At 42.0% G+C, this 26084-nt stretch overlaps 1 protein-coding gene across 7 annotated transcripts in view; it reads left to right on the forward strand.

Annotated features, from left to right (window-relative positions):
• The first annotated feature begins 3390 nt into the window (after positions 1–3390).
• LOC120960182 (protein O-mannosyl-transferase Tmtc3) overlaps positions 3391–26084 on the forward strand; it is a 140607-nt gene continuing 117913 nt past the window's right edge. Inside the window, exons 1-4 of one of the 7 annotated variants that reach the window (XM_040384204.2) lie at positions 3714–3819; positions 4579–4698; positions 5135–5384; positions 19518–19915. In XM_040384204.2, coding sequence (XP_040240138.2) covers positions 19730–19915 — 186 coding nt within the window. In that variant the 5' untranslated portion in view covers positions 3714–3819; positions 4579–4698; positions 5135–5384; positions 19518–19729. The other 6 variants (XM_049609954.1, XM_040384201.2, XM_040384202.2 and 3 more) reach the window with 6 other exon arrangements.

Genomic DNA, 26084 nt, shown 5'->3' on the forward strand with positions numbered 1-26084 from the left:
AACGACACCTAGGGAACCCCAACCATTCCCAACTCTTGAGCAAAGGAGAAAAGTTTGACCGGGCCTGGACCTGAAGTGTGTGGTTCGATCGAGAATTCCACCATGCTCGATGGGTAAAGTTGGTTGGCAGAGGGAGTGTCAGAAAACAGCGTCCAAATCCCAAACGGTTGCTTGTTGTTTTGCGGACGGGGAATCTCCCTTTTGCCTTTTCCCACCGCAAACGACCGACAGTGACCTGGAAACAACGGAACGATATAATCGCCCACAGATGCTGCAGACGGTGCACGGTGCGGTATATTTATTTTGTTTTAGTTTTTAGTCTCAAATTCGGTTTTTTTTTCACTGGTTTTGTTTTGGTTTTCATGCGAGCATTCACCGGCTCATGATACGTTTCGCTTCGTATTTCGTGTCTCGAGTGCTTTGTCTGGCTTGTTGAGAGGAAGAGAGGTCAATGTAACGAAGCATTTCTCGCCACCCCCCCTCCCTCCCTCACCCGCCTTTTCCCTGGCATTCGGGGCTAAATTTTCCGATCGTTGTACCACTTTGGTTGGCTACGCGCCCCGTTCGATTCGGGGTTGGAATTTCCGTGACCTTTCCGTTGGATAGCTAAATTAACGACGAACGTTCACCAGAAAAGCGAATCGAAAAGAGACGGCAAAGCAAAAGCAAATCGAATCCCGTCCGACTGGCCGTCTAACGCCCTTGGATGTACCGGTACGGTGTAGAATTGGATTTGCCATCGGGTGGCCACAACTTTTAGTCCGAAATGATTTATTTGACCCATACCCGAGACTGACTCGTTGAGGTACGCTATGCCAGCGTCGCTACCACGGCAATCTTACGGTTCAATGAATTCTGATTCGCAGCGAAGATTTGGCCCGAACGACGAATGTGAACTTTCAAGTGGTTGTAGATGACGGTTTTCTACGTTATGTGTGAGTGTGTGTGTGTGTGTGTGTGTGTGTGTGGGGGGGGGGGGTCCTTTACGTTTGATTTTCCACCGAACGCGCACAGGAAAGGTGTTAGCGTCGGGCGTTGATAAATTTATGTGCTTTGATTATGATCACTCAATTTTTGTTTTATGTTCTACTTTCCACGTTTTCCCATTGTGTCCCTTAGAGACCTACACATACTGTGGATTACGGTATGGGAGGACGAAACGGAACAATCCGCTCACAGTATGCAGTAGGATGACAGTAAGAATAGTGAAGTGTTTAAAATTGAATGCTTTTGATGTAGAAATATAGAGATCAAAAGTGTTTGGACGCTTTGAATGATAAATCGAAAGGAACAATTTACGAATAGAATGATGCTTATCAATATCGTGCCCTTCCCTTCCGAATTGAATGTGTTTCTCTCGAAAATGAAGTTTCATACCTACATTCCATATTCCACATTCCACATCATCAAAGAAACACTTCTTACTTCTAGGAATAACAGAGCATAGGAAAACTTTTACCGAGACTATTTTAGATTGCGTCTGTAGAAATGGGAGATGCTCAGTTCCGAGTGAAAACTCATGTCTAGTTTTGAAACTCTCATTAGGACAGAGACATCTCTGTTTCGTAACAATTTTATCCGCTTGCCTCTTTTGGAAGGGTACCTACACATAGCGAGGGGTTTGGACAAACTTTTCCACCGAAAACTATCAAACCAATTTTTCATCTTTCCCTCCATTCCACGTTCGATACAATTCGTCCTGCCTCAAGTAACGAGTTAATTAATATCATCCTGTTACGTCTGTAAGCTGATGGCTTCTTTCGTACTGCGTACGGGCTCAGGGGTAAAGGAACCCTCATCGATCTGAATTTCACTTTTCCCATTTTCGAGCACGCGACGCAATTCCCCCAGCGTCGAATGGCACCCCTGTACGCCCTACGAAGACCGAAAGTCTGGGACCGGGAATGTCATTGTACCGTTTCTTCTGGTAGGGTAGGGTCGGCTTGTTGCGCTCGGCTAACGGGGTGGCTGCAGCATCGGTTTCACTTTTTGATAATGATGCGTTTTCCTTTTATTATTGGTGTAGCACGAACCACAGGGGGAACGCGTGCTATTTTGTGAGGTTTTCTTTCGTTTTTTTTTCGTTTCACATGTTTCCCGTATCTGATTCCTTCGGGTGACCCCGGATGACGAACGGCAAGGACAATGACGACGTTGACGGGTATTCTGGTTGAGTGAGAATGACCTCGTGTTCGGGTTTGGGACTGTATGTCTCGTTGTAGGGCAAACAATGTGAGCTTGCACGAAGAGCTGTTCGGCTACGCATGCGTTCGTTCGTGCACTCGGTCGGGGAAGTTGCAAGGGATGCAGAGGAGAAACATGCTGTCAGTTTTGCAATCGAAATGTGTGAAAATCGGACTTGGAATGGTCAAATATTGTGCATCTAGGATATTGTTTGTTGCTATGCAATGCTTCATCGAAATTGGAACAAAATAACTATAGGTTTGGAAAAAATAGTTTAAAAGACAGTACTTGAACTTTAACGATTCCTTAATTTACTAACAATATAATGCGCAGTTTGTTACATTCACCATAGATTTTTTTAAATGTTTGGATGATAAAACGCTCTTGATACATGTAAAGCAACTTTATTTACTTAACCATCAATTGGATTTTAGTTGTGCGACTTAGAAGTAAGATAATATTTATAATCATTAAAAAGAAAAGATGATGATTATATAAATATGTTATTCCTTGATGATAACACACTGTTTTCTGAGTCAGTTTCGGCATGTGAACGGCATTATTCAAACAATGACAACTGTTGAAAAACATCTTGCATGTTTTGAATAATGCTGTTCACATTGGAAACTGAGCCGGAAATCAGTGTGATGTAATGTTATGATGAAAGAATATTCATACTAACCAAAACAATTTCATAAATGTCTTCGTAAAATTAAAATTGCATGATGTATGAAGGACACATTAGTTACTACAGCATGCTGATAACATGCCATGTTTAAGTGCAGTTCAAATTCAACTCTCTGTCTTAATTGTAGAACACGGCTTTGTAGGAAACGGTTGCTGTAGTGCAATTTATTAACGACATGTATGCCTTAAGCTCATAAAATTGAACAAATATCAGACCTTTGCAATGTTCAGTACAACAATTTCCAATCTCAATACAATCCATTTAATTAATTGCAGAATACTAAGCAAGTCTAATCGTAGCCCAAGTATTAAAATGCTCACTTACCTTTAACATGCAACAGCTCGCCTCGCTTCGCAAACTGACAGCATACGTTATGGTTTGAAAAGCATGCTTAAGTTCCCCTCGGAACCGAAGGCAACATTGCGCACACTCGTCCCGGATCCGGAGAGTCGTTTCCTCGTGCCCGTGGCACGAAGTTCCCCCATCTATACCGCTCAGAGCACAAAAGGCTCGATCATGTGATACCGAGCGCTTCAGTCTGTCGGTCACTTTACACGCGAACGGAAGTGTCTCAGTTTTAACGCAAGCGGTTCAAATTTGTTTCACCACCCAAATTCAGCCACTGTAACCGCAACGCTCAGGTTTGCCTTTCTAATATTTTTTTAGTTTGCCGTACTCAATCGTCTGATTCGTCGGATTGCATTTGAGCAACGGTCAATTTGAACGAACCGTCACGCGTAAGACGTTTCGTGAGAGCATGTGCGGACACGTGCGAAAGAGAGCGCACACACGGGCAGAGCGAGGAAGGCGAAACTGTCTGCAAGGTCAAACGTCTGCGTCAAAAACCTTTTGCACACAACTGACAGATAAAATTCGATGAAGAAGTTGTGGCTTTCGGTCCGCAAGGCCGTGCGGGAGCATTCTTGAAAGAAAACAGGTGAAAACAGGTGAACGAATGGCGCTGCTTGGACGGGGAATGTGCTGTGCAATTGAATTACAGTTGCCGAACGGTGGAAAACAAGTGACAAACACGTTCGTTCAATAGATTTTCGTGCCGTTTTCGCCTCCGGTTTCAAAGTGTGTGCGTGTGCGAATCTGTGGGTTGAAGAATGTGACCGCAGCGTCTGGGTTGCCGTGTTTCGGTGGTGCAGATCGTGGATAATTGCTGAAAAGTTCTCCCAGCTGTACCGAACGGCGACAGACAGAAGTAAAGAAAAATCAATCGAATTAAATTTAAGACGTGAAATGGAAGCACAACGAGACACAACTTTTCAGTTTTCGGTCACCGAAAAACAAGTGGTTAATGGGAGTGCCGTATGTGGGAAATGTCAAAACAAGATTTGTTTAGAGCGAGATAGCTGGTGCGAGCTGCCAATGCAAATTGCACAAGAGAGTGGATAGTTTATCGAAGCGATAAAATTGTGCATTCTACGATGAAATTGTGCCGCGTACCGGACACTTTGCCGTGATGCAGATTGCTCTTCCCCACCTCCAGCCGATGCAGTCAAACCGCATCGCATGTCTGTGTGTTGATGTGTCGCAATCTCTGATGATGTTCGCTCTCTCTCTCGCTCTTCCGTGTGCTGCCCGGGAAGGCCGTGCAAGAACAGGCCCAGCTGAAACTATCCCTTTTGCAAATTTACGTAAAACTTAAATTATTTTAACGATTGTGTCTTTTTGCTTTCTTTCTTTCACTCTTCATTCAGATAAAATGAATTCTACAACACTTGTCTAGTTTTCGTTGTCGCCAAATTGTTGTTTGAAAGTCGCAAAAGTTCAGAGTTTAGAGCAGAATATTTTAGAAAGAAGAAGTTGCAAAGGTGAAGGTAATCCCACTTCAACCCAGCATCGTCACCAACGTTACTTGCTTGAAAAGTTCATTTGGAGCTTTTCGTACAGAGCGCCTTGCGTGTGTGAGTGTGTGTGTCTGTTCGTGCATTTTGTAGAGCGCAAGGGTCTCTACGTATGTGTGTTCGCGTATGTGCGTGTTTTGATAAATTTGGGCGAAATTCGTGTATGTGTGTCTCGTAAATGTAGGCGCCAGTCACCGTGCTGTAAATTTGCTTTATGTGTGTGTTTGTGTAAAAATGGTGTGTCAATCGTTACAAATGCAAAGGAAGGCGGTGAAGTAGTGCAAATTTGTTCCCCGTTCTCTCCCAACATCCCTTTAACACCCCAACCCCTAGCAGCACACCAGTGTTAGTAAATGTGTACCCTTCCCTTTCCCACGCTTCCCGCTCCTCTACCACTTGCCGGATGTAGAGAAGGAGAGAGTGCATGGAGTGTGTTGGTAATATCAGTTGTTGTTAAAATGTGCAAAGTGAGCCAATGCTTGAAGTGAAAATATTTTCAAAATTTGTATCCGCATCGATATTGCTCATCTAAAGTTACTGTATAATTTTCACCGAGAAAATTCCGCTCACTCGCCAGAGAATGCAATAAAAGGAGAGCGGGTGCTCTTAAGAAGCCGATAGTGTAAAGGAGGCCATCCGAGAGCAAGAGATTGTGGTCTGTAAGTAAGCAAGAGGAGTGAAAAATGTTCACCCATTTATTATAATTTTCATTTATGTGAAGAAGAAGAAAAAATCCTATGAAGTGAATTAGAATTTTTGCCTCGTTTGTTCTGCTTTGGGGATGATTTTTGTGAGGGAGATTGGATCAATTTTAGCACACCAAGCCTTATTCTAGGGATGTTGCAGTGCCAAGGAAGGAAAAGTAGGCTAGTCGATGCATTCAGCATACGCCGCCCAGGGAACTCAACCCTTGCTTTTCCATCTTGTGTGTAAGTGTAGTGTTGGTTTCGTGGTGAGCCGTACTGTGATTGATAGCTGTGTGAAATCCAAACGTCTGTCGTATATGTGTGTATTCGTGTTTGTATGCAGGATTCTAGGATGTAGGATTTCTCCGAGATTTCAGTACAGGAAGAAAACAGCAGCGTGATACGGGCACCATATGGTGTTTTCCCTCCTCGCAAGCAGGAATGTCCTTTGAGTGTCCTTTTTGAAGTTGGAAACGCTCATGTGGAGTGATGCATTTTCATCATGCTTTTCATATTGCCGTTTGAGCTGACATTCAACGGAGCTTGTGTGTTGAGCTCTTCCTTTGAATGCAGGGATATATAGATTCCATGGCCTTCCGTTCACTAAACCTTTGCCATCAGGATCAGACATTGATTTTCATCTGTTGGATTGAAATTTTCTATGGTAAAATCGGAAGACACGTGCAAATAGGCTGTTGAATGAATAAGCACGCATTTGTGAAGGCGAAAAAGAACCCATCGGCTTCGATCCGGTTCGAGCAGCCACCGGGTCCGGTATCGATAGAATAATTAATCGAATTCATTCGATACCCCGGTAGGCCGGACGACGCAGTACCGTCCGGGTAAGGCGACACCGTCCGAACGCCGGTGGATCGAAGGCTGAGGACTGATTTACGACGACTGATAGGACTTATTACTGTAATAAATATTTCACCAATCCACCAGCGCGCCCAGATGCACTCTTGGCTCACTCACGCCTCAACCCACCGACAGTCGTCCCTCGTTTTCACGGGGTATCCTTCAGCACGTTTCCTGCGGGAGGAGGGCTGGCAATGGCTCTCCTGTCCCGTTTGTACACAGTAGCGTTTGCGGTTTTGCCATCGGGCCGAGAGTGTGTCTTAATTAGATCGGATTTATCGAGACCATTAGCACGCCAACCCACCCGGTGGCTGCGATGAGGTGCGTTTCGGATGGAATCTAGCCCGCCACTTCCCTTTCGCCAGCAGTGTGTGTATGGAAGCGAATGGTTGCGTGGCCATTAGTGGCCACCCTAAATGTGAGGGTAATTTTATTGATTCTGCTGACCCCATCAAGATGATTCGCTACACGTACCTTGACTGCATGTGGGATGGCATCCATTGCCACCTAAATGATGGCTGTGTGCGACCTTTGTTTGAGGTTGTAGAAAAAGTGTAAAGTAATTGTTATCATTTTCTAGAAAACCTACAAGACAACTTTAAACATTAAACATTAAACTAAAATCTTACTTACGTACTTATCCGGCTGAAGAAATCCGGCTTACTGATTTTCTATATGAAATAATAAAATTTTCTGACAATGTTTGGATGTTAACATGTTTTGACATTACAATGTTATGTTCAAGTAAACGGATTTGTAGACGAATAATTCGTTCCAACGCGTTTTTTAAATGTCATCTCATTATTATTATCATTGTTACCACTATTTACATCAAGTCAAATTAGATTCGATTATGGTAATCGAAAATCGTTTCAAAAACACTTGCCTTTCAGCTATGCTGTTATTGTAACATATTTTGGGCAATGGTGTAACTTTTTTTAAACGAACAATATTTACAATCGATACTACCGAGAGGGAAATACCTTGGGAATGATACAAACCGTTAGCACAAGAAGTGTTAACAATACGGCTGTTTAAAAGCCGTCATAAAAAAAATAAATAAATAAATAAAAAATAAATAATCTTTTTAATGTTAGTTCTTGATTTGTTCCACTTCTCATAGTTTCTGTAATTTTTAACATAGCCAAAGTAAAACCCCCACAAAAGTTCCACTAGTTTTTTGGTTCTTCTTAGCGCATTGTTTTATGACCCACAGTCGGTCAATTGTAATGAATTCGTTATAAAATTATGAATCAAGGCAACGTCTTTCAATGTTCCTGATAGATTTTCAAGACTTTTTCAATTCCAAACCTGTACCTTACAAAGCGATAGCAATGGTTCGCTGGTTTCGATGGTGCTTCGCTTCTTTTCAACGGTTTCTACGTTTTAAAGCAATTTCATGCCTTAGATACTTTCAATACCACGACACAAACTAGAGGGAAATGTACCTCCTTCGGTACCGGATGCCAATTCAGGCTCAGCGGAAAAACAGAGCGATTTCCGGTTGCTGTGCCCGTTTCTTTCAGACCGATTTTCATCACCACCACCCTGTCGCGCCGTCAACGCCGTCCGATACCATTGGCTTTATGAAAATGCTTTTGTTTAGGTTACCTTTAGGAGTAAAACCATCATCTTAAAATTTGACGCACTTGTTCGTGGTATGGGAATGTGGTGGAAAGCACCACACCGCCAAGGGGTAACGAAGATGAAAGTAAAATCTGTTGTAAAATGTTTCCATCCATCGCTTTTCCATCTCAAACCCTGGGTGGTGTGTAAAGTAACGCTGTAGTAAGATCAAAGCTGAGATGGTTTTTGTTAGTATCATTTCAATTTTCGTCGTCAAATTGTTGCGAAACCGTGCATGGTTGGCTATCAATGAACACAGTACTGTAGTGGGGAGGGAGGGATTAATTTCTTTGTTGCTGTTCCTGAAGGCTTTTCTTAAGCTGCAATACCTAGAGTGAATTGGAAATGTTTGCAGTGCTGCTCGTGAGTGATACGAAATTTTGTAGGAAAACACCAGTTTTTATTCAGGTTGAGCAATGAACATTCACTGCCGTCTGGTGGTTTTGCAAATTATAGAAAGTAATCAGTGTTCGGATTAAAAATTAACGGTTAATATTTCATGAACATGCAATTAGTAAATGAAAGTATTCAGCATAGCCGGGCTTTGATCCATGTATTTAGGCTAATTTCGTCTAGATTGCTGTATTAAAAGAAACAGTAAGCTAAGTATATGCTGCCATTGGCAACAAATGCTCCAATGATGCTACGAGTTGCTTAATGTACATCAAACTATCTACAAAGAAACTTAAAAAAACAACAAAACGGAAAAAAAATACTCGTCTCATGTGTCATTTCCTCCACTGGTCCAGACAAATTCCAAGCAATTTTTACAATGCACGGTATTTTTTGAATGGTTTATAAATATAACAGTACAGGAGAACTTTAGCTTAATGGAATTTAAAGTAAAAATTAATTATTGATGCTTGTGATTCACTCAGAGGTTCTATCCACCGGTTTAGGTCCTAACGATCCACTTACAAAATTATAGAAATATACAACTGATTACTGTTACCGTTATCAGTTGATCCCATTCCATCCGGTAATCAGTTGCCTCAGCATAATCGCCATAGCATTTTCAAGCCCCTATTTTAAACATATTCAATGTAAGCGTTTAATTATTGTTATTTAGACATACTGCCCGATATTAGTACGATGTTTAAGAAATAATTAGATTAAAAAATAAATTTAGCGGTCTCATGGTACAGTCGTCAACTCGTACGACTTAACAACGTGCCCGCCATGGGTTCATGCCCCAAATAGACCGTGCAGCCATCCGTAGGACTGACTATCCTGTTATGGGAAGTAATCCAAAAGTCATTGAAAGCCAACCCCACAAGTGGTACAGGCAGGCTTTGACCGATAACGGTTGTTGAACCAAAAGAAGAAGAAGTAACAATAAATAATTATTATAAATTATATCAACAAGCCGCATACTGATTAAGGTTTTTTATAGTAAAAAAAATGCTCAAAAGTACATAAAATGAATATTCTTTGAGTCATTGGAACCTTTCAATGCACAAACTTTACAGGGTTCAGCTTCATTTTTATTTTGGCCATTATCGAATCAGCCTTAATCGGTTCAACAAAGTAGAGCGAACTGTATTTCTGTCTACAAATTTGGCTATAATAATGAGAAGCAACCTTGTTATACTTATGATAATTTGATCCTTAACTCTAATGCAATCGTTTATCTAATAACTAGAGTCATCCAAACACTTTTTATTGCATCAGTTTTTATAGATTTTCAGCATTATATCATGATAAAATGGTGTCTATTAAATCCACCAAATAGAAATTGCATCTGTTATAATTAAACCATGAGAGGTACAACCATGGTTCTGCACTAAACAACACAAAAAAGTCTATAGTCGTGACTTGTTGGAACAATTGCATCGATTGTTTAACTTTCTTGTTTTTTCCTCCTTCTTTTGTGTTTGGTTGCAGTAGATACTCTTTTCATAGTCTCAACTTTTCTGCCCCTTTTTTACTTTGTTGCATTTGTTCGACAACCGTCAGCGTTGTAGCAGGAAATTTGGTGTTTTTTTTTTCTACCAAATTTCACATCGTACAATCTGCGTTCAAAACATTTCGGGAAACTCGCCACCATACCTTGGCTTGTCTATTTCGTACTAAATGTTGTCCAAGTTGTAAACTGTGTACGGTGGTATCGGTGTAAGTTTTCCACCAGTGCCGATGCGGATTGTCATACAAGTGGTATATGTCGTGCGCTTGTTTTTTTTTGTTACTGTTCTTGTAATTCTTTATTTTGGTGTCGAGTTCGTTTCTCCGGGGCTACAATTTGGCGGGCAACCCCACACAGCTGAAGCGGGTTGGTAAAAGTACGTTTTCTTGTAATTTGCTGTGGGTGTGTGTGTGTTGTTGTTGTTGTTGTTGTTGTTGTTGTTATTGTACTGGCAACAGTTTCACAACAACCAATAGCCTAGAGCAATTGACGAAGAAAGTTAAGGCTTTTCCGAAGTGGAATCGTTGCCACAAGGTCCTCGCCTGGCGGTTAGGGTAGACGGAACGGTACGATTGTGTTCAGTATATCAGAAAGCATGCGGAAAGCGTGCGGTAGCATGAGCGCGGGGAAATGAACTGTATTGGGAGTGAAAAGTTAGCTTTTTCATCGCTGGCAAGTTGGATGGCGGGTACCGTAAAGGATGCGAGGGTGAGAAAATTTAATATAACTTTCGTGTAACTGAAAAATAACAATGAAATTCTGATGGGATTCCAGCACGGCACAGTCGAATGCGGGGCCATCTGATAATTCACCAGGCGCATTCCCGGGCGCAGCTCAGTGTGAAGCTTTCCGAAACCGGACTGGACTTTACTGGTTTGCTGCCGAGGAAAACTTTGTAGTGTTGTGAGAAAGATAGAGAGAGAGCGTAAGGTATAGAACCTTGGGTCAGTGTGATGGTAATGAAATGATAGTTAATTTTATTTTGACAACCAACAACAACTGCTCGCCAGCAGGCGTCCGTCGAATTAAATACACATCCTTTTACTCTCTCACTTTCTCTCTCTATCGTTCGCTCTGGCACTCTGGCACTGGATTTCAGTCATTGGCTAGATAAAAACCATCGACAAAATAAATATAAACCTACTTGCTGAAAGCTTGTGCTCTTCGGCCCTTTTGAACACTCATGCACTAATGCGTTTGTACGCGCGATGCTCCATTTTTTTAAGGTCATCTTCCCGCTTCCATCGGTTTTGCAGTCGCTCGAAACTTGTACGCAGCAAAGCACGGGAGGCAGTTGTTTAATTACAAGTAAATTTTGGATAACGTTTGACGCAATGGTGCAATCGCTTGAAATAAATGAGAGCATTTAGCGTGCAATTGTGTGGTTCTGTTTGTGTGTGTGTGCATCGGGAATGGCACTGTTTTTTGTCGCTTACTGTCAATTGCGTCCGGTAGAAGCGTTCAGATCACGAACCGCTGCACATGATTGCCTTTTAATTAGACTCTATGGTTCCTGCTTTTGATAGTAATTGGTTTCTGGAATTTGGTGAACAATAGTCGTTTTATTTGCCTTTTAATGCTATATTAAAATATCATTATTGATTAATGGTTTCATTCCCAAGTTAACTACCCAGATTTTTTTTCATGGCTTTTAAAAACTAGCACTTAGAATGTTTTTTTTTGGAAATCCTTTTGGGTAGAGTTACTACCTATATTATTATTATTGAATTTTAGCCACCATCTTTTTAGAATAAGAATTCTTAACCTATTATTTTTTATAAAAATTTATGGTTCGTTCATTTGAAATATTTATTTGAATTAACAAAAATGCATTAATTAATTGAGCTGTGTTTTTCCCGCACGATACCAGAACGCCCGGTGAAATTTATTAATCAACTAGAATAACAGAATAATATATCTACATATAATATCATCATTTCATATCATCTACATAACTTTGAAAATGCAAACTGTTACCCATATTACAATAACTGGTCCATCCTTGAGAAATGTTGTTTGATTCGCATGTTATTGATTCGTTTGATGTAACGACTGCCTCACAGGATTTAATTAATTAAACTAGTCATGCTTAGTTTGTTTCAGATGCCTCATTTAGGTATTTACTTGTACGGAAGTATTTAGATCGTAAATTTAAAATTCGTTTCGAATTGAAAGCGTGTGAGTTATGCTCACAAATTATCAATGTAATTAAATTTGAATAACAGTTAGTTACAACTCTTCTCATTAAAGTATACAGCATTTAGGGTCGGTCTTTTGTGCATCTGTTCATTTCCTCATTTCATCATTTCCTTTCCCCTTTGAAATCAACTTATCCTCCCTGCAAGTATGCTAAGCATTCCCATGGGAGCATAACTATTATTCGGTCCCCCATCATGAATGATTGTTAGTGCGCGGAATTGCTCGTGGTTTCGAGGAATTTGCGTAATGTAACAGAGAGTGTTTATGGTGCAGAGGAAAAATCTTTCACCTGTATCGATTTTCTATCACTGTGGTCGGAACGCTTGCTCGTTGAATGTTTTTCTGAAACCCAAGCAGTCGTTCATAACTCTTGCCGCCTTCGTGCTCACAGTTACTTGCAGCCGGAAAAGGAGCAACGAAAAGCGGCGTTGTAGGAATGAGGGAGATAAAAAGGTGAAACTTTCGTCCTTTGGCAATCCCTCCGGACCACCAGCGGTTTGTATGTGTAAGTGCTGTGGAAAAACTTTACCGTACGTCTTATGCGGCTACGAAATGCGTCCCCGAAGACAGACACCTCGGATGCGGCACCGCCCAAACTAATGAGCCGGGCCCGTGACCATTTTCCGTGTGCGAGTTTCCGTTTTCCCCGAGCGCTTCGCGACTTTCCCATCGTGAACTTTCTTCACTTTATGCCCGGTGTGCTTCTTACGGGCAGAGAAAAGTCAGCTTTCCGAGTTCGTGCCTGGCTAGCCGTTGACGTGACTTGAGCGGTTGTTTGACGAAACAACGTATCCGTTGCGCTACAGTGCCACCGACGGCACTGGCTGCTGACCTAGTGCGGATGCTAACTTTTGTGCCGTGTTTGGGAGGCGCGATGTCACTGGTGTCCTTGTTTATGGGTATCCCTTGCTGGCTGGGCGTAGGTAATGCTGGATAATATTTCTAGGGATTTTAGCTAATAAGTCGCTAAGACCGGGCAACGATGTGTGAGAAAATTAATTCAATTCCTTCGGATGCATGTGAGTGCGTGTAAAATAGGGCATATTCCAGAGCCGGGTTGAAGCACTTTAAGCGTTCTCCTGGTGTTTTCTTCGCGTATCCTACAAGACAGCGCTCTTTCACAGCGCATCGGCGTGGCTGTTGAAAGTTGTCTTCCGTTCTTGGTTTTCGCGTTTGTCTCTGTTTTTCTTTTTAGTTGAAAATTATTCTCTTCCGTCGTCCGACCGTTGCTTAGCTTGCCCGGTGGCGAACTCAGGCAAGTGCATTATACAATGGATTATTCATAATTTTCCAGCCTTCGTTCGGGGGTTTTGAGACTGGCGATGATGAGCTTCTTCGCCCCCAGCCGTTCGTGACCGCTGCTGCCAGGTTGGATTATGCATGCGAAGGTTATTATAATCATGATATGGTGTGCCGTACATTCGGTACACCAGCTTTCATCGCCTGTATCGTTCAAAAGGAGCAAGGGTGCTGTGTAGAGATTTTTTTTTCTGCTTTTCTCCGATGCTATAAGTTCAGAATGCAAAAGCAGCAAGAAACAGTCTATAGCTTCTTTATGGTTCTATACGTTTTAGTTGTTGAGCAAAGTTCAATCATAGAAATAAAATAGTCAAAAAAGGATTTATTATTTGCATCGCACATTCATCTATTTTAGACAGTATTTCTTTTTGCATTTTTGTAATGAAAATTAACTGGAACAGTGCTGCATAATGTATACTACAATCAATGCAATCAATCAACTGCTATGACATTATATATTCCTCCTGAAAAGGCTTATAAGTTTTCTCAAAACATAAAAATAATACAAATAAAATGTTGCGTGTGGGACAGAATTCCAATCTATTCGGAATGTGTTGGATACTAGCTGGTTGCTAAACTGAATAATTATTTGAATTTACTTGTGAATAACGATGTGAATCTATATAAAAACCTTGCAATTTAAAATATTCGTTGGTGAAATTTGTGAGTCTCCTATTTTTTTAATTTATAAAATCTAATAAAAATAAAGATCTTCTCCATCCTGCTCCAAGAGTCAGTTTTTAATATAACCTTTGCCATACTTTACAGTAGTACGCCACGGCTCCTCCAGTAACGTTTGAAAAGGGCTCGCGTGTCTAGTTGCATCGTTTAGAAAACCTGCTGCTGTCTTCACAGGCTCAAGTGAAGATTGTCGTTAGACCATTGTCCCTTTGACTCGTTGTCCGACAGTCCCTTTTTTCGAAACCCCCACTGCGCATTTTAGAATCGTGTGATCTTTTCTAGCCGGAAGCGGTTCGCGTGGGTCGTTTTTTACTGTCAGCCAGCATGTGCGTTTAAGTGGCGATATAAAACGGTACTGGCTCGTTGTGTAAAAGGGCCTGCAATGTTTCGGACTGGGTGTCGAATGTCCAACCCGACTCGGGAGGTGGTTGCCCTTTTTTCTCATTCGTAACCACTGTGGAAATCTCCCGAGTTAAAGAGCTTCAACCTGGTTGTAAGATGTTTTTGAGCGCTGGAGGCAAATTTTCGTCTTCCATTGTTTTCCGAATTGCTTTATTTCTGCGTCCTGTGTTTGTTCCAATCTTCTGTGCTAGCCGTTTTATTTTATTTTGGATGGGTAAATATCAACATTTTACTGTACAAGTCTCTCTTACCTTTCTGTGGATCAAATGTATTGCAAACTATCTGCTTATTTAGGGCTGTAGTAGCTTCAAGAGTTTTTTTTTTGTATTTTGGAGTGATTTAGTTTCGTTCCGTTGATATCCCTTATTCCTATCATTTGATACCAATCGCTTAAACATTTTCTCATTAAATTATTGGAACATATATGCCAGATGTAGAACTATTTTTGTCAGAGAAATGTATGCAACAACTGTAAAATGGCATGGATTTCGGATAGTATAATGCACGATCAAAAAGCGAAAATTAGGATTCTGATGTTGGATGAAAATTAGCCATGAGTCGCAGATCTGCAACGTCCAAGCAATGGAATGTTCGTGCGAAACGTAAAAAAAAATCGTCCGATTTGTCGCCCGCTGCTGAGCTCGATTCACTTTATAGGCTTGTCCAGTTGGTGATTTGCTGTTTTTTTGTTTTGTTTTCTAGTTATGCTTTCCTCCCTTCACAACGTTGCCCGGTCATCACGACACTCGCTCGAACAAGGACCAACCGTGGCGGAAATTTGTGTGAACATTTTCTAGACCCCTTCTTATTTTGCTTCGTTGTGGCACTACGCACTTTGCGAGCAAGCAGCTGAACGAGGCCAGACTTTTCGACTCCATTCGGTGACGCAAGGATATTTTTTTGGCTCTTGAAGGAGAAAAAAAAGTATGTAAAGAAAGCAAAAACCATGCCTTTTTGTCCCAGTTTTCCGGCGCGAAAGCCACCGAAGATGGGACGGCCTGTTGCTGCGTGTTTCTGGTGGCACCAGAATGGAGGGCCGTATTTTTTGCACCTTTTTCCCCCGCCTCGAAACGGGACGTGCAACTTTCACCGATGGACGATGGACGACGGTGATACGTGCAGCAGGAGTGGCACTTAAAATTCAGCCCGACATGGTGGTGCTAAATTTCATCTTTGCTTTCCCGGTGCCATTCATTTTAAATGCCGCTGGCAGTTGGCGATGTGGCCTTTTGCGCCTTTGCCGTTTTTTTGCCTACTTCATTGTGCACGTGGTTTTTTTTTTTTGGGATGCTTTTTTTTCCTCTTCCCACGCGTAGGTAACATTTTTGAACCTTTCTCACGTTTTTCACGTTCCATCTCTTCAGCCAGTCGGTGGCTGCTGGGGCAAACGGGACAGCACTAGAAATGGCACCGAAAATGATGGCCGAGCCAAACCAGTTTGCTTTCCCCTGGCCGAAGGATACTAATGAAAAAAAAAGTTAATAAAAAGTCACACGCACACCAAGACAAATGGTCGCACGAAAAAGGCGGCATGCACTGGACCGGCACAGCTGTCGCCTTCCGTTTACGTTGCTCAAGCGCTTAACGCAATGACCTTGGTTTTTTGGAAAGCACTTTACCTCTGCTACCACCATCCACGGCACAAATGGAATACTTTCCCGAGACCCTTAACGTGATTCTGGTGATGCTTTGCCATCGTCAGTTAGCGTTCGGTACGTTAGTTGTCGTTTTTCAAAAGCGTTTTTCTGTAAATATAGGTAGAGTAAAACGTTAGTTAAATAATGGCGACTTTACTTTATTCATTGTATCGATGGATTTTTTCTTAAAATGGTGGAGCATGGAGATCGTACCTGGATTGACATAACCTTTTATGGCACTCAGTTTGATGTCAATTAACGGAGAATATCTTAACGGGTTTTCTGTCCCAGGGTAAAGCAAATTGTTTCAAAGGATCTGTTAACATTTTTCAACCTGTTATGATATGCAAAGAATGAGAGATAGTTATTATTGTTATCAATTTTTCAATCAATTTATCAGCTTTTATTTTTGTATAAGCTTTAGTGGTTGAATAAATGGTGGTTGGATTGTGCACTTATAACAGTTGGGGGTCTATTCGATAGACGTGCAAGTACCTACTATACCGGGCAGGACCGATTCCTTCCCTGACAGGTTCTAGTGATTGATCGAAGAGTTTTGTAAAAGCCAATAGGATTGTGTAGGTTCTTCGCGAAAGAAGAAGAATTTATTTCTGCTTAATTTCTCTTATCTTCTTCCCCCGAGTAGATTTTCACCTGCGGAGCTAAAGTTCATCGCCCACTAAAAATCATTGTACTAAAGCTGAACTATTTTGCTAACAGCTAGCATCCCTCTTCGCCAGCACCGTTCGGTTTACACACTGACAAAGAAATCTAGAATGTAGGTTGCCCTGGGATAAATGACTGCTCTCTCACTAACCTCGCGGATTGTTGCTTTTGCCTTTACCGTACCATTTAACGGATAAAGACTCCAAAAGCCGGAGTAGAAATTGTTCTACAGTATTTTCACGTTCCGGTCGCTTCGAAGCCGGATTGCGCGTGGGTTTGCTGGAATTTGTACAACTTCATCCGTATGACGATAGCAGCAACAGCATCAAGTTCACCGGAAGTGCTGTTGCTTGTCAACGGTACGCAACTTCCGGAGAATTGCCCTTACACAGCCAAACACACATACCATCACACACTAACCAGTGTGATGTGTACAAACCCTGTACAAACTGGCTTCTCGCGGGAGAAGATGCATATTGCGGAAAGAATTCTAAACTTTAATCGGCTCACGTTATGGAACGTGGATTTCGTGCGATGATAAGTGGCGGATGTGTTGAATGTGCGTGCGATTCAATAATAAAAATCCAAGATACCGCTCACTTAAGCCTGGTGGTGTTTTTTTTTTAGCAAAAGGAAGGTGAGAGATGGAGGATGTCTTTAAATGTAGCGTTGGTAAAAATGTAGCCACTCTTTTATACGCTGGTCGTTGAAGCTCAGAAAACGAAAGAAACAGCACAATGAATGGTGATGAAGAGTGGCATAAAGTGGTGCTTCTCTTTTTGGATAAACTGTGTGGTAAGAATGTTGTTTTCTCATCACGAGCCGCTCCGGATGATGTTCTCGGCGAAAGCATGACAGTTTGTAATTGGCTTTAAATTAATGAACAAGAGGCATGCGCGCAACGATGCTTTCAATCATTTAATGACGGAAATAATTATGCCCGATGGGTGCCGAGCACGAAAAATTCTTGGAAACGAAACGCTGATATACGCGATCCCGTGTGGTTTGAATGTCTTGTTCTTTACAGACTGGTGACAAAGGGCAAATCATTTGTTTGCATTAAAGCTTGTTTGATTGTAGAGAATTAGAAACAGTTTTAATTGAAAGCTTTTCAATATTGTGAGACTAAACTAAACTACAAAACTCCTGAAATTAGTTAGCAAGCCAAGTCTCGAAACTTCTGCCCTAGACAAAGAGCCCCAGCGAAATCACCAGAGCCTTATCCGTATACGAAAGACAAAGACAAAACCCGCTGGAATCGTAAATGTTGCCGAATAGAAAAATCTATGAGAAATGTAAATTCATGAAATGTAAATAAATATGACATGTTCTAATTTGATTGTTTGTTTGATTGGAACTCTGTCGTAACTCTTTAGTTATTTATTGCAGGTGCATAGGTTTAGTGTTAAACTACGGTAATCATGTTATCAATTTATTGAAATAATGTTTTTTAACAATAGAAAAAATCCTGTCAATTAAAAAAATACACAAATTAATTGTTTAAAATCCAATTAAGATAGAGTCAAGCAAATATTTAATAAATACTATCTTAATTTAGCGATGTATCATTTTTCGTCGGCTGATTGCATGCTGTAAAACAATTATTTTGCTCCATTACTTTTAAATTTATCAGAAACGTCAGAACTTAGAGTGAGGAATAACATAATGATTGGTGTACCTTTTGCTTGCTGAGGGATTTATGCATAATATACCTCAAATAAGCTTCATACGTATTAAACATACTAGTTCTCGTTCCTTGACCACATATCTACCGGTTAGTGTAACCTTTTGTGGAGGGATTTCCCCTGCCAGCGTATAAATTATGCGTACGCAATGGCACGTATGTTGAATGAAGGGTATTGTTTGGTACACATATCAAACAAAACAAAAATACCGAGAATGTGCACAAAGTACAAGTAGGACTGTAGCAGACCCAAACCATTCACTCTTGCTTAGTTTTACCGCAATGATGGTTGCCCTGCTGCGGTCGATGCAGCTTTATGACGCTCGGTCCCAACCCCTGTTCTCCGTATGATTTTCTTATTAAGAAAAGGTTCGTTTTCTAGCTCGTGTTCTTGTGCTGCTTTCGGAGGGATTTAATCGTACCGGGCAAATTTAAAGCACGTCGGCTCAGGCTGAGCTAAAGTTTTGTTTTCTTCATCGCCATGTAAACTGATCCTTTTCTTACGGAGCACCACAGAAAGGAGCAACCTTACGTTTGTAGATGTGTGTGTGTGTGTGTGTGTGTGTGTTGCATGTAGTTTTAGTGTAAGGATAGCCTTTTGTTCATAGTTGCTCAAGGGAAAACGACTTCACCGACAGGCAAGGGGCGGTCGATGAAGTCGAAGCAGAGATTTTGCTGCAGAAATTACGCACTCCCCTATCTTACCGCGGTTTACCCGCGGCAAACAGTTCAGGAGGAGAGAATAAGTTTTGACCCAAAGCTGGTGGTTTGTGGAATTGGCCTCCAGGCTATAGTGACGAAGAAAGAACCATATTGTGTGACCATATCGTTGGATTAAAATTTTCTTTTTCCCCTTATTTTTCACAAATACTCGCTCGAGTGAGGAAGAAAGTTTTTCATTCTTGAAAGCTAAAAAAATCAATTTCTAGACGGTTAAAAAAGAAAACGCGAAAGCCCTAAACGGCGGCTTGTCTTGTTGTCAAATTTTAATCTGGATAATATTTTCCACCAACAAATGCCGTTTCACTATTGAAGAGCAGCTGCCATCGCAAAAGAAAGCACGGAAAAATAGAACAAAAAAAAAGAAGAAGAAAAAGAGCGACAAAATCTTGCTAATCTCCATCCGTCTTTCTTCTTTCCCTACATTGCAGGTTGGTTTAAACAGTGCGCGACCAGTTGCGGCGACTGTTGCGGGCCGACTGTTGTGAGATTCGTTGCGGGGAAAAGTGTCCTTGGGTGTTGAAAATCTTAAGCCCTGCCATCGCTGATGCGCCCATCGAACCGGTGATCCTAACTTTCGGTCATCCAATCCTCACTAGGCGTCCGTTGTGGAAAGCACTGGTGGACGGCGGCCGTGAGAACGATGGCCACCCATCATCTGCACGGGGCGCTTATCGCGCTGGTGTGCGTGCTGTGCTACCACAACAGTCTCAACTGTGGCTTCGTGTTCGACGACATCAGCGCTATCAAGGAGAATCGAGATCTGCGACCACACTCCTCGATCAAGAATGTGTTTCTCAACGATTTCTGGGGCACACCGATGTACAAGGTAAGTTTTATTTCAGATTGTTTTATTGCTGCTTTTTTTGGTGTGTAATCGCACAAGTCCCATGGATTGAAATCCGATTTTCATTGGCCAGAGGGAGTGGCCCTGCTTTCATTCCCTGGCAGGGTGTGCAAGGTGTACTGAACCTTCGTGTAAGGGTCCGCTTCATAGGCGAAGCTATCCCGCAGTCGAAAATCACCCTAGGATTAGGTTACAAGCACACCTTAATTTACGCACCGATATTGTACTAAATTATTGGGGCCATTAAATTGGAAATTCATACTACTTTTCCTGGGCACACACCCATACTCACACGCAAACCCATGGACCGGTTCAGGAACCATGAACGAGGTCTGTGGTGGTTGAGCACGTGAGAACAAGATTTGGTGCTGGTGTAGCTATCGATCCGGCTGCAGGAGTTAGTAACAAGCTGGACTTTCCTTTTTTCATGTAAAGTTGTGTCATTATTTGCTGTTTTGTTGGGAATGTTTCATTACTTTTAGAGTATACCGTGAAATCTAGTTGAAAGATGAACTACAAGCTTAACGATCGACTCCTAGAAGACTGTTGAGTTTAATTGATTGATAAAACTAGAAATAATTTTTTTTGTATCAATATTTTCATGTTCTTGCATCAACCAAAAACAATTTTTTTGAAGGTTTTGCATACATACTATTCGTATTAATTAACCACAGAACCCCCATCATGCGGTTTGTGGAATTTATTTTTCCCACATTTAGTTTCTTACACTGTGCGAAAGCTTTGAAGAAAAAAACCTACCCAGTACAAAATATCATCTTTAAGCTTACAGTGATGACGGTATCATTTTCGATTTAATCCCTTCGCTTTGGTGACTTTTTTGTCCATTCCAATCCGTGCGAAACGGGGTAAGCAATTTTCAACGAGCCGACAGCAGTTGTCATCAAAATACCGAACCTTCGACAAATAAAATAAGCCCGGAAACATGCACAAAACAGCCCCGAAAGGACAGTTCCCGGGAGAAAACCGGCCTAGGAAGGAACCAGCAGTTCCATTTACGGCCGGACGGTTGTTCTTCACCGGACCAACGGTGTTAAATATTCTGCACGAGTCTCCCCATGGCACTGATCTGCTCCCTTTGCGGATGACCCAGTGCGTGTTTGTGTCGATGTGTATGGGGCACAGTCGGTACATATATATATATTTGTTTTTTTGTTGTTGTTATATTAAAACCCTGGGCATACCGTGTTCCCGTTTTGCTCCACAAGCCAGTTCGATACTACAGGGCCCGTTCGCAGCTATGCATTATTCATAGCGCTTATTTTTGGGGCGGCTGAAAGGGATGAAATCGAGCTACCGCTTGTGACTTGGCATTTTAGTATCGGGATTTCCCAGTTTCCGGCGAACATTTGCCAACTAAAACGGAATTTAATGTTCTCAGTCTTTCCGCTTCCTCGTCATATGGTTTGAGCGTAACTAACACTTATAGTAGAATTCTTCTACAACATGCCAGAACCGAAGCACTCTAAGCGAACGGTCAAAAAGTGGACACACCGAAATCAGTTCTAATGCTGTTTTATTAATTAAATAAAAATAAAGCCAAGAAATATGTACCATGTGCATGTGGTGTGGGAGTTAGGATACTTCGATATACTGGAAAAAATGTGATAGTGTGTCCCCGCCGTCTTCATTGGATTCCAATTATTTTTGTTGGAAATATGTTCCCTCTGGTTTCAGCTGGAAAAAAGGGAGCCAGAGTGGTTGGTGGGTGGAAAGCTATTCAAAATTTTCGAGCATCACTTATTCATTCTTATTGATTTCTTCCAATTAATTAGAATTATATCGAAATGTTCTGCGAGGGGGATATTTTTTGCACTCCTCTTTGGCTGAATACAAAACAGTGGGAATTGCGTAGGGTGCGCGATGCCTGAGTCGTATTTGCTTTCTCCAATTTACGAACTTTTGCAGCATTTATTATAGCACAGTACGATGATTCCCATTTTTCCTTCGTTTCCGTTCGATGATTTGAATGCCCGGTTTTTATCGTTGTTACTGACGAATCCTCAGGTTGATCAGGGCTTCCAATCGATTTGGCTAAAGCATGTACATGCGGGTGCGTCGTGCGTGCGTTTGAGTAAGTTTTATGATTTTATTTGCTCGCAATCTGGTGATTGTCGAAGTGTTTTGTGTCGGGGTGAATTGATGATTCGAGGACAGCCGGGCCAAAGCAATGAAGGAATGAATAAAATTGATTGATCTCGTTCTAGTGGATAATCAAAATCGAGTGTATCGAGGGTGCGAGGTAGTTTGTTTGAGTACACGACTTATTTTGTTTGGTTTCCTCGGTTTTCTGACGAAGAGAATAAAAATATTTCCTTCTTATTTGAGCATATGGCCTTTGATGTCCGTTTTGGCATTTTCTACTAATGATCTATTCGTTAACCCGTGATTGCGAAAATATTCTTCGTACTATTCGTTTGGTAAATGATTCCGTTTGTATTCGTCATTAGCGTGGCCTGGTTCATGTATTATCATGCTGCTATTAATCCCACTATTAATGACTTCTCATTTAACCGAAGATGAGTTCTATTAGACATCGCCTGTGTAGGGTAATCATGTCGAATAATTTGATAATTGTGTCAGAAGCAAAGTTGCACGCAAAGTAAGCGAATGTGACAAATCACTCCCCATTACAAGAGGTGCGGGCGTGATCCTCCCAGCCTTTCCATAAAGGAAGCCAGGCGTTTAAAGTCTTACCACAGCGATTATTTGTGTACTTTTGTGCGACACTGCCGTGCCATCAAAGAACAAAGAGAAATGTGAAGGAAAAATAAAAAATCAACACCCACACGGGGGAAGGTGCACAAGACTCTCTGTGTAAGCTGCATGCATAAGTAAAATATAAATGACAGAGAAATATTGCTTCTCACGCTCGAGAGAACGCGCGCGCCGTGTCTCCCTCCACACGTGAGAAGAAGGGAGTTCTCTTCTAAGTGTGTGTGTGTGTGAGTGTGTGTGTGTGTGTGTGTGTGTGTGTGTGTGTGTGTGTACGCGCGACAGTTGTGCGGGATCGAATGGAGGTGATGCAGAAGAAGTGCCACAGCTTTAATGTGTCGCTTCCGTTCCATTTTCTTTTGCTTTTATCACATTAAATTCCCAGGCACACCGTGGCGGCCGTGTGCCAACGGGAGTTCCACCTTCCTCTAGGGAGGTTTCGCATCCCTGGACGCGAAGATGGTAGGAGGAGTGAAGGATTTTTTTTGTCTTTCAGGTGCGCGTTTTTCCGAGTGAAACAGCGCCTTAAGTGACACGTGGTTGTGACATGCGTGCCCGCTCACACTACGAAAATAGGCGTGGAGAATATTTCCGCGTGAGCTTCACGAAAATGCTCACGAGTGGTGTTTTTTTTGCTTCGTTCTTTGTAGGGAGGTGACAGGATGCTGATGTAGCAAATGCTAAAACGGGAAAAAAGACTTTTCCCTTGTGGCGGGAGGAGTGAGGTGCTCCACAGCGAGTTACATCGCGGGTATATTAAAAGATGTGTCCTTTAGCCACGTGTGCCATTCGCGGAGGGAGGCTTCCTCCTCTCGTTCCCAGAGTTCGGTACCAGTTTTGTGAGTTTTTTTTATGTGTGTGTACCGTCGTTTACTTTTCGGTAATGTCGCTTTCCTATAAGACTCACTGTGCCTCTATATACGGGAAATACCAGTCAACCGAGAAACATAATCATTCCACCATGAATGTTGCTTGCTTCTTTTTGTCTTTGTTTCGTTCTTTTTCTCTTAAATGTTGCTGTGTTTAACCGGAAGAAGAGCGAGCGAAAGCCACCTTTGAAGATGTGAAACAATGTATTGCGGGAAAAAATGAAGCACCTACAACGATCCATCGGGTTCCAGGCGTGGCGTTTCCCTTTCTGCGTGGGACGGAAAAGTTCCACGTTCGATTACTCTGTGTAAAGTAGGTGACCTTCTTATTAAATGTACTGGTGCTATGTCTGTGTGTACGAGAAAATTTATAACTCTCCCGTCAGTGCTGTATGCCAAATTTTCTCTGTTCATTCGCTTGTTCGACAAACATTGCGTCTTGTCTTGGGTGGCTGTTTTTTTGCTATTCCCTCACAAAAATGTCACGAACATAAACATGCTCGCTTCTTTGCGAAATTACAAAACATGCTTTTCATGCTCTGTTTCCATTTTCTGTTTCAACGGCGGATGTCGGTCTTTTCCGTTCGGAAGTTCATTCATTCCGGCAGAATGCGTGTAATATCAGAGCGGGATGCTAAGGCGCTAGATTGATGGTTTTACTTTGGCGGGTTTGTATCGAGAGGGTGGTAGGTAGTGAGGTGCTGAGCTTGTTTGAAAGGTAAAAATTAGTCGCTGTCAGCTTAAGACTTCCGTGTGGAATATTTAACGTACATTACAGATTTAAACTACATTACATTTGGTTAAGGTTGCATACTGTTATTTATCGGTTTTCATAGTGCGATTTTACTTAAAATTGACTAACATTGGACATTCCTCAAATCTTCATAATATTATGCTCATTTGAAAAAACTCTATCGAATGATACTCTCATTGCTGATTGCTAATGACATTTTGTCCGATCGCTAATGACATTCATGTAAATTCGCCAGGAACAGGAGAAAAAAGACACACATACGCAAATAAAAAATGTGTTTTGTGCTTCGCTTTACCACAAACCCATCGTGACATGTTCACTTTCATTTTGAGCGCAACAATGGAACTAAGCAAAATATGTAAAAGCACCCATTTGTGTACGTGAATGTGCCACCGATGTAAAAATGCGTACGCGACGCATTTTGCGCATCGAGCACGTGAAAAGGCTACTCTCTTCTCCGTTCGCCCTTCGGTACAAAACCCATCGATTGGGACGAAAATTTGTGCACAAGATGCGTGACTCTCAAGATTGAGTCTGCTCCGTCTGCTTGCGTCAGCGTTGTTCGTCAAACGGGTGACAGTCACGGGACACGTTTGTTGACAGGTCGGCCCAAGGGGTATTACGCGTCAACGAAGTGCGGGGCACTGCCGGATGCTGGGTGAAGAAAATTGACGGAATCAATTTCGTCATCGATGCGAAAAGCCGATGCAGCCAGCGCATGATGAAGATTTAATCAGGCGGGTTCCGCACACTCACGTCTTGTGTGATGGATCGCGACCGAAAATCTCGTTTCGGGCTGTGGTGGCTTGACAGAGATGAGTCGGTAAACGACAGGGATGAGTCGCTCGATGGCTGGGTGCGGCGCCGATGAATCTTGTCGGTAACCATCCACCCACCTCCCTCCTTCTACTGATGTGCTGTGCCCTGTCGCTCCAGGTGTCCCTTGATTTGATTAAGGAGATTCGATACTGTTACTCCTCCCACTACAATGATTACTACAAAATGTGTTTCAATTTAGCGTTAGCGGCATATGCAAAAGGAACGGAGGTGGTGGAATGATGTTGTTGCTTCGGTACACTCGTGGATAGAGGCTGTAATGCAAATGGTTTTGATATAAATTTGTTCTATGTACCACGGCTCTTCGCTTCCTCTGCTTGTAATGATATCGTTCCTAGTTTGTTCTTCCTGTTAAAGGCTGGCTTAACAAGAAATGTTGTTTAACCCAGTGTCGTTGAAAAGGTAGGCCCATTCTATATTTAAACTCGAACGAACGTAAAATGGACGTAATTCTTTGTGTAATGCAATTTTTTGAAAATTAGTTGTTTTTGAAAAACAACTATGTATGTAAACACAAATGAAAATGGCTCCCATGATTCTACGAATAACGTTCGTTGACTTATTTTTCATTTTGGTATGCTTAATTTTAACGACAGCTCCGACTACCTCAATTGATTTGCGGCAAGAAAATCATTAGCGGAACCAGCAACGAATCTTTCACTAACTGTGTATACCGAACAAGCGCCATTGCCCTGCCGGTAAGCGCTATTTTGCGTGTGCGTCCGCTGAGTGGAACAAAACGATGATGCCAAAACATTAACCATTCATGAGCATGAAATGGTGGTAGCGCGAGAAAGCGACCATCCAACGATCATCATGGTGTAATGGATACTGGGCAAGATTGGGCAAGGTCGGTCCTTCCAGCTAACTTAGGCTCACCATAGGGCAATTTTCACTGCCCGTCTAACGAAAGCCTTTTCCGCAGAAGCAACTATAAAAATAAATTGGTTTATAGGTT

The sequence above is a fragment of the Anopheles coluzzii genome, chromosome 3, assembly GCF_943734685.1.
Source record: "Anopheles coluzzii chromosome 3, AcolN3, whole genome shotgun sequence".
Classification (NCBI taxonomy): domain Eukaryota; kingdom Metazoa; phylum Arthropoda; class Insecta; order Diptera; family Culicidae; genus Anopheles; species Anopheles coluzzii.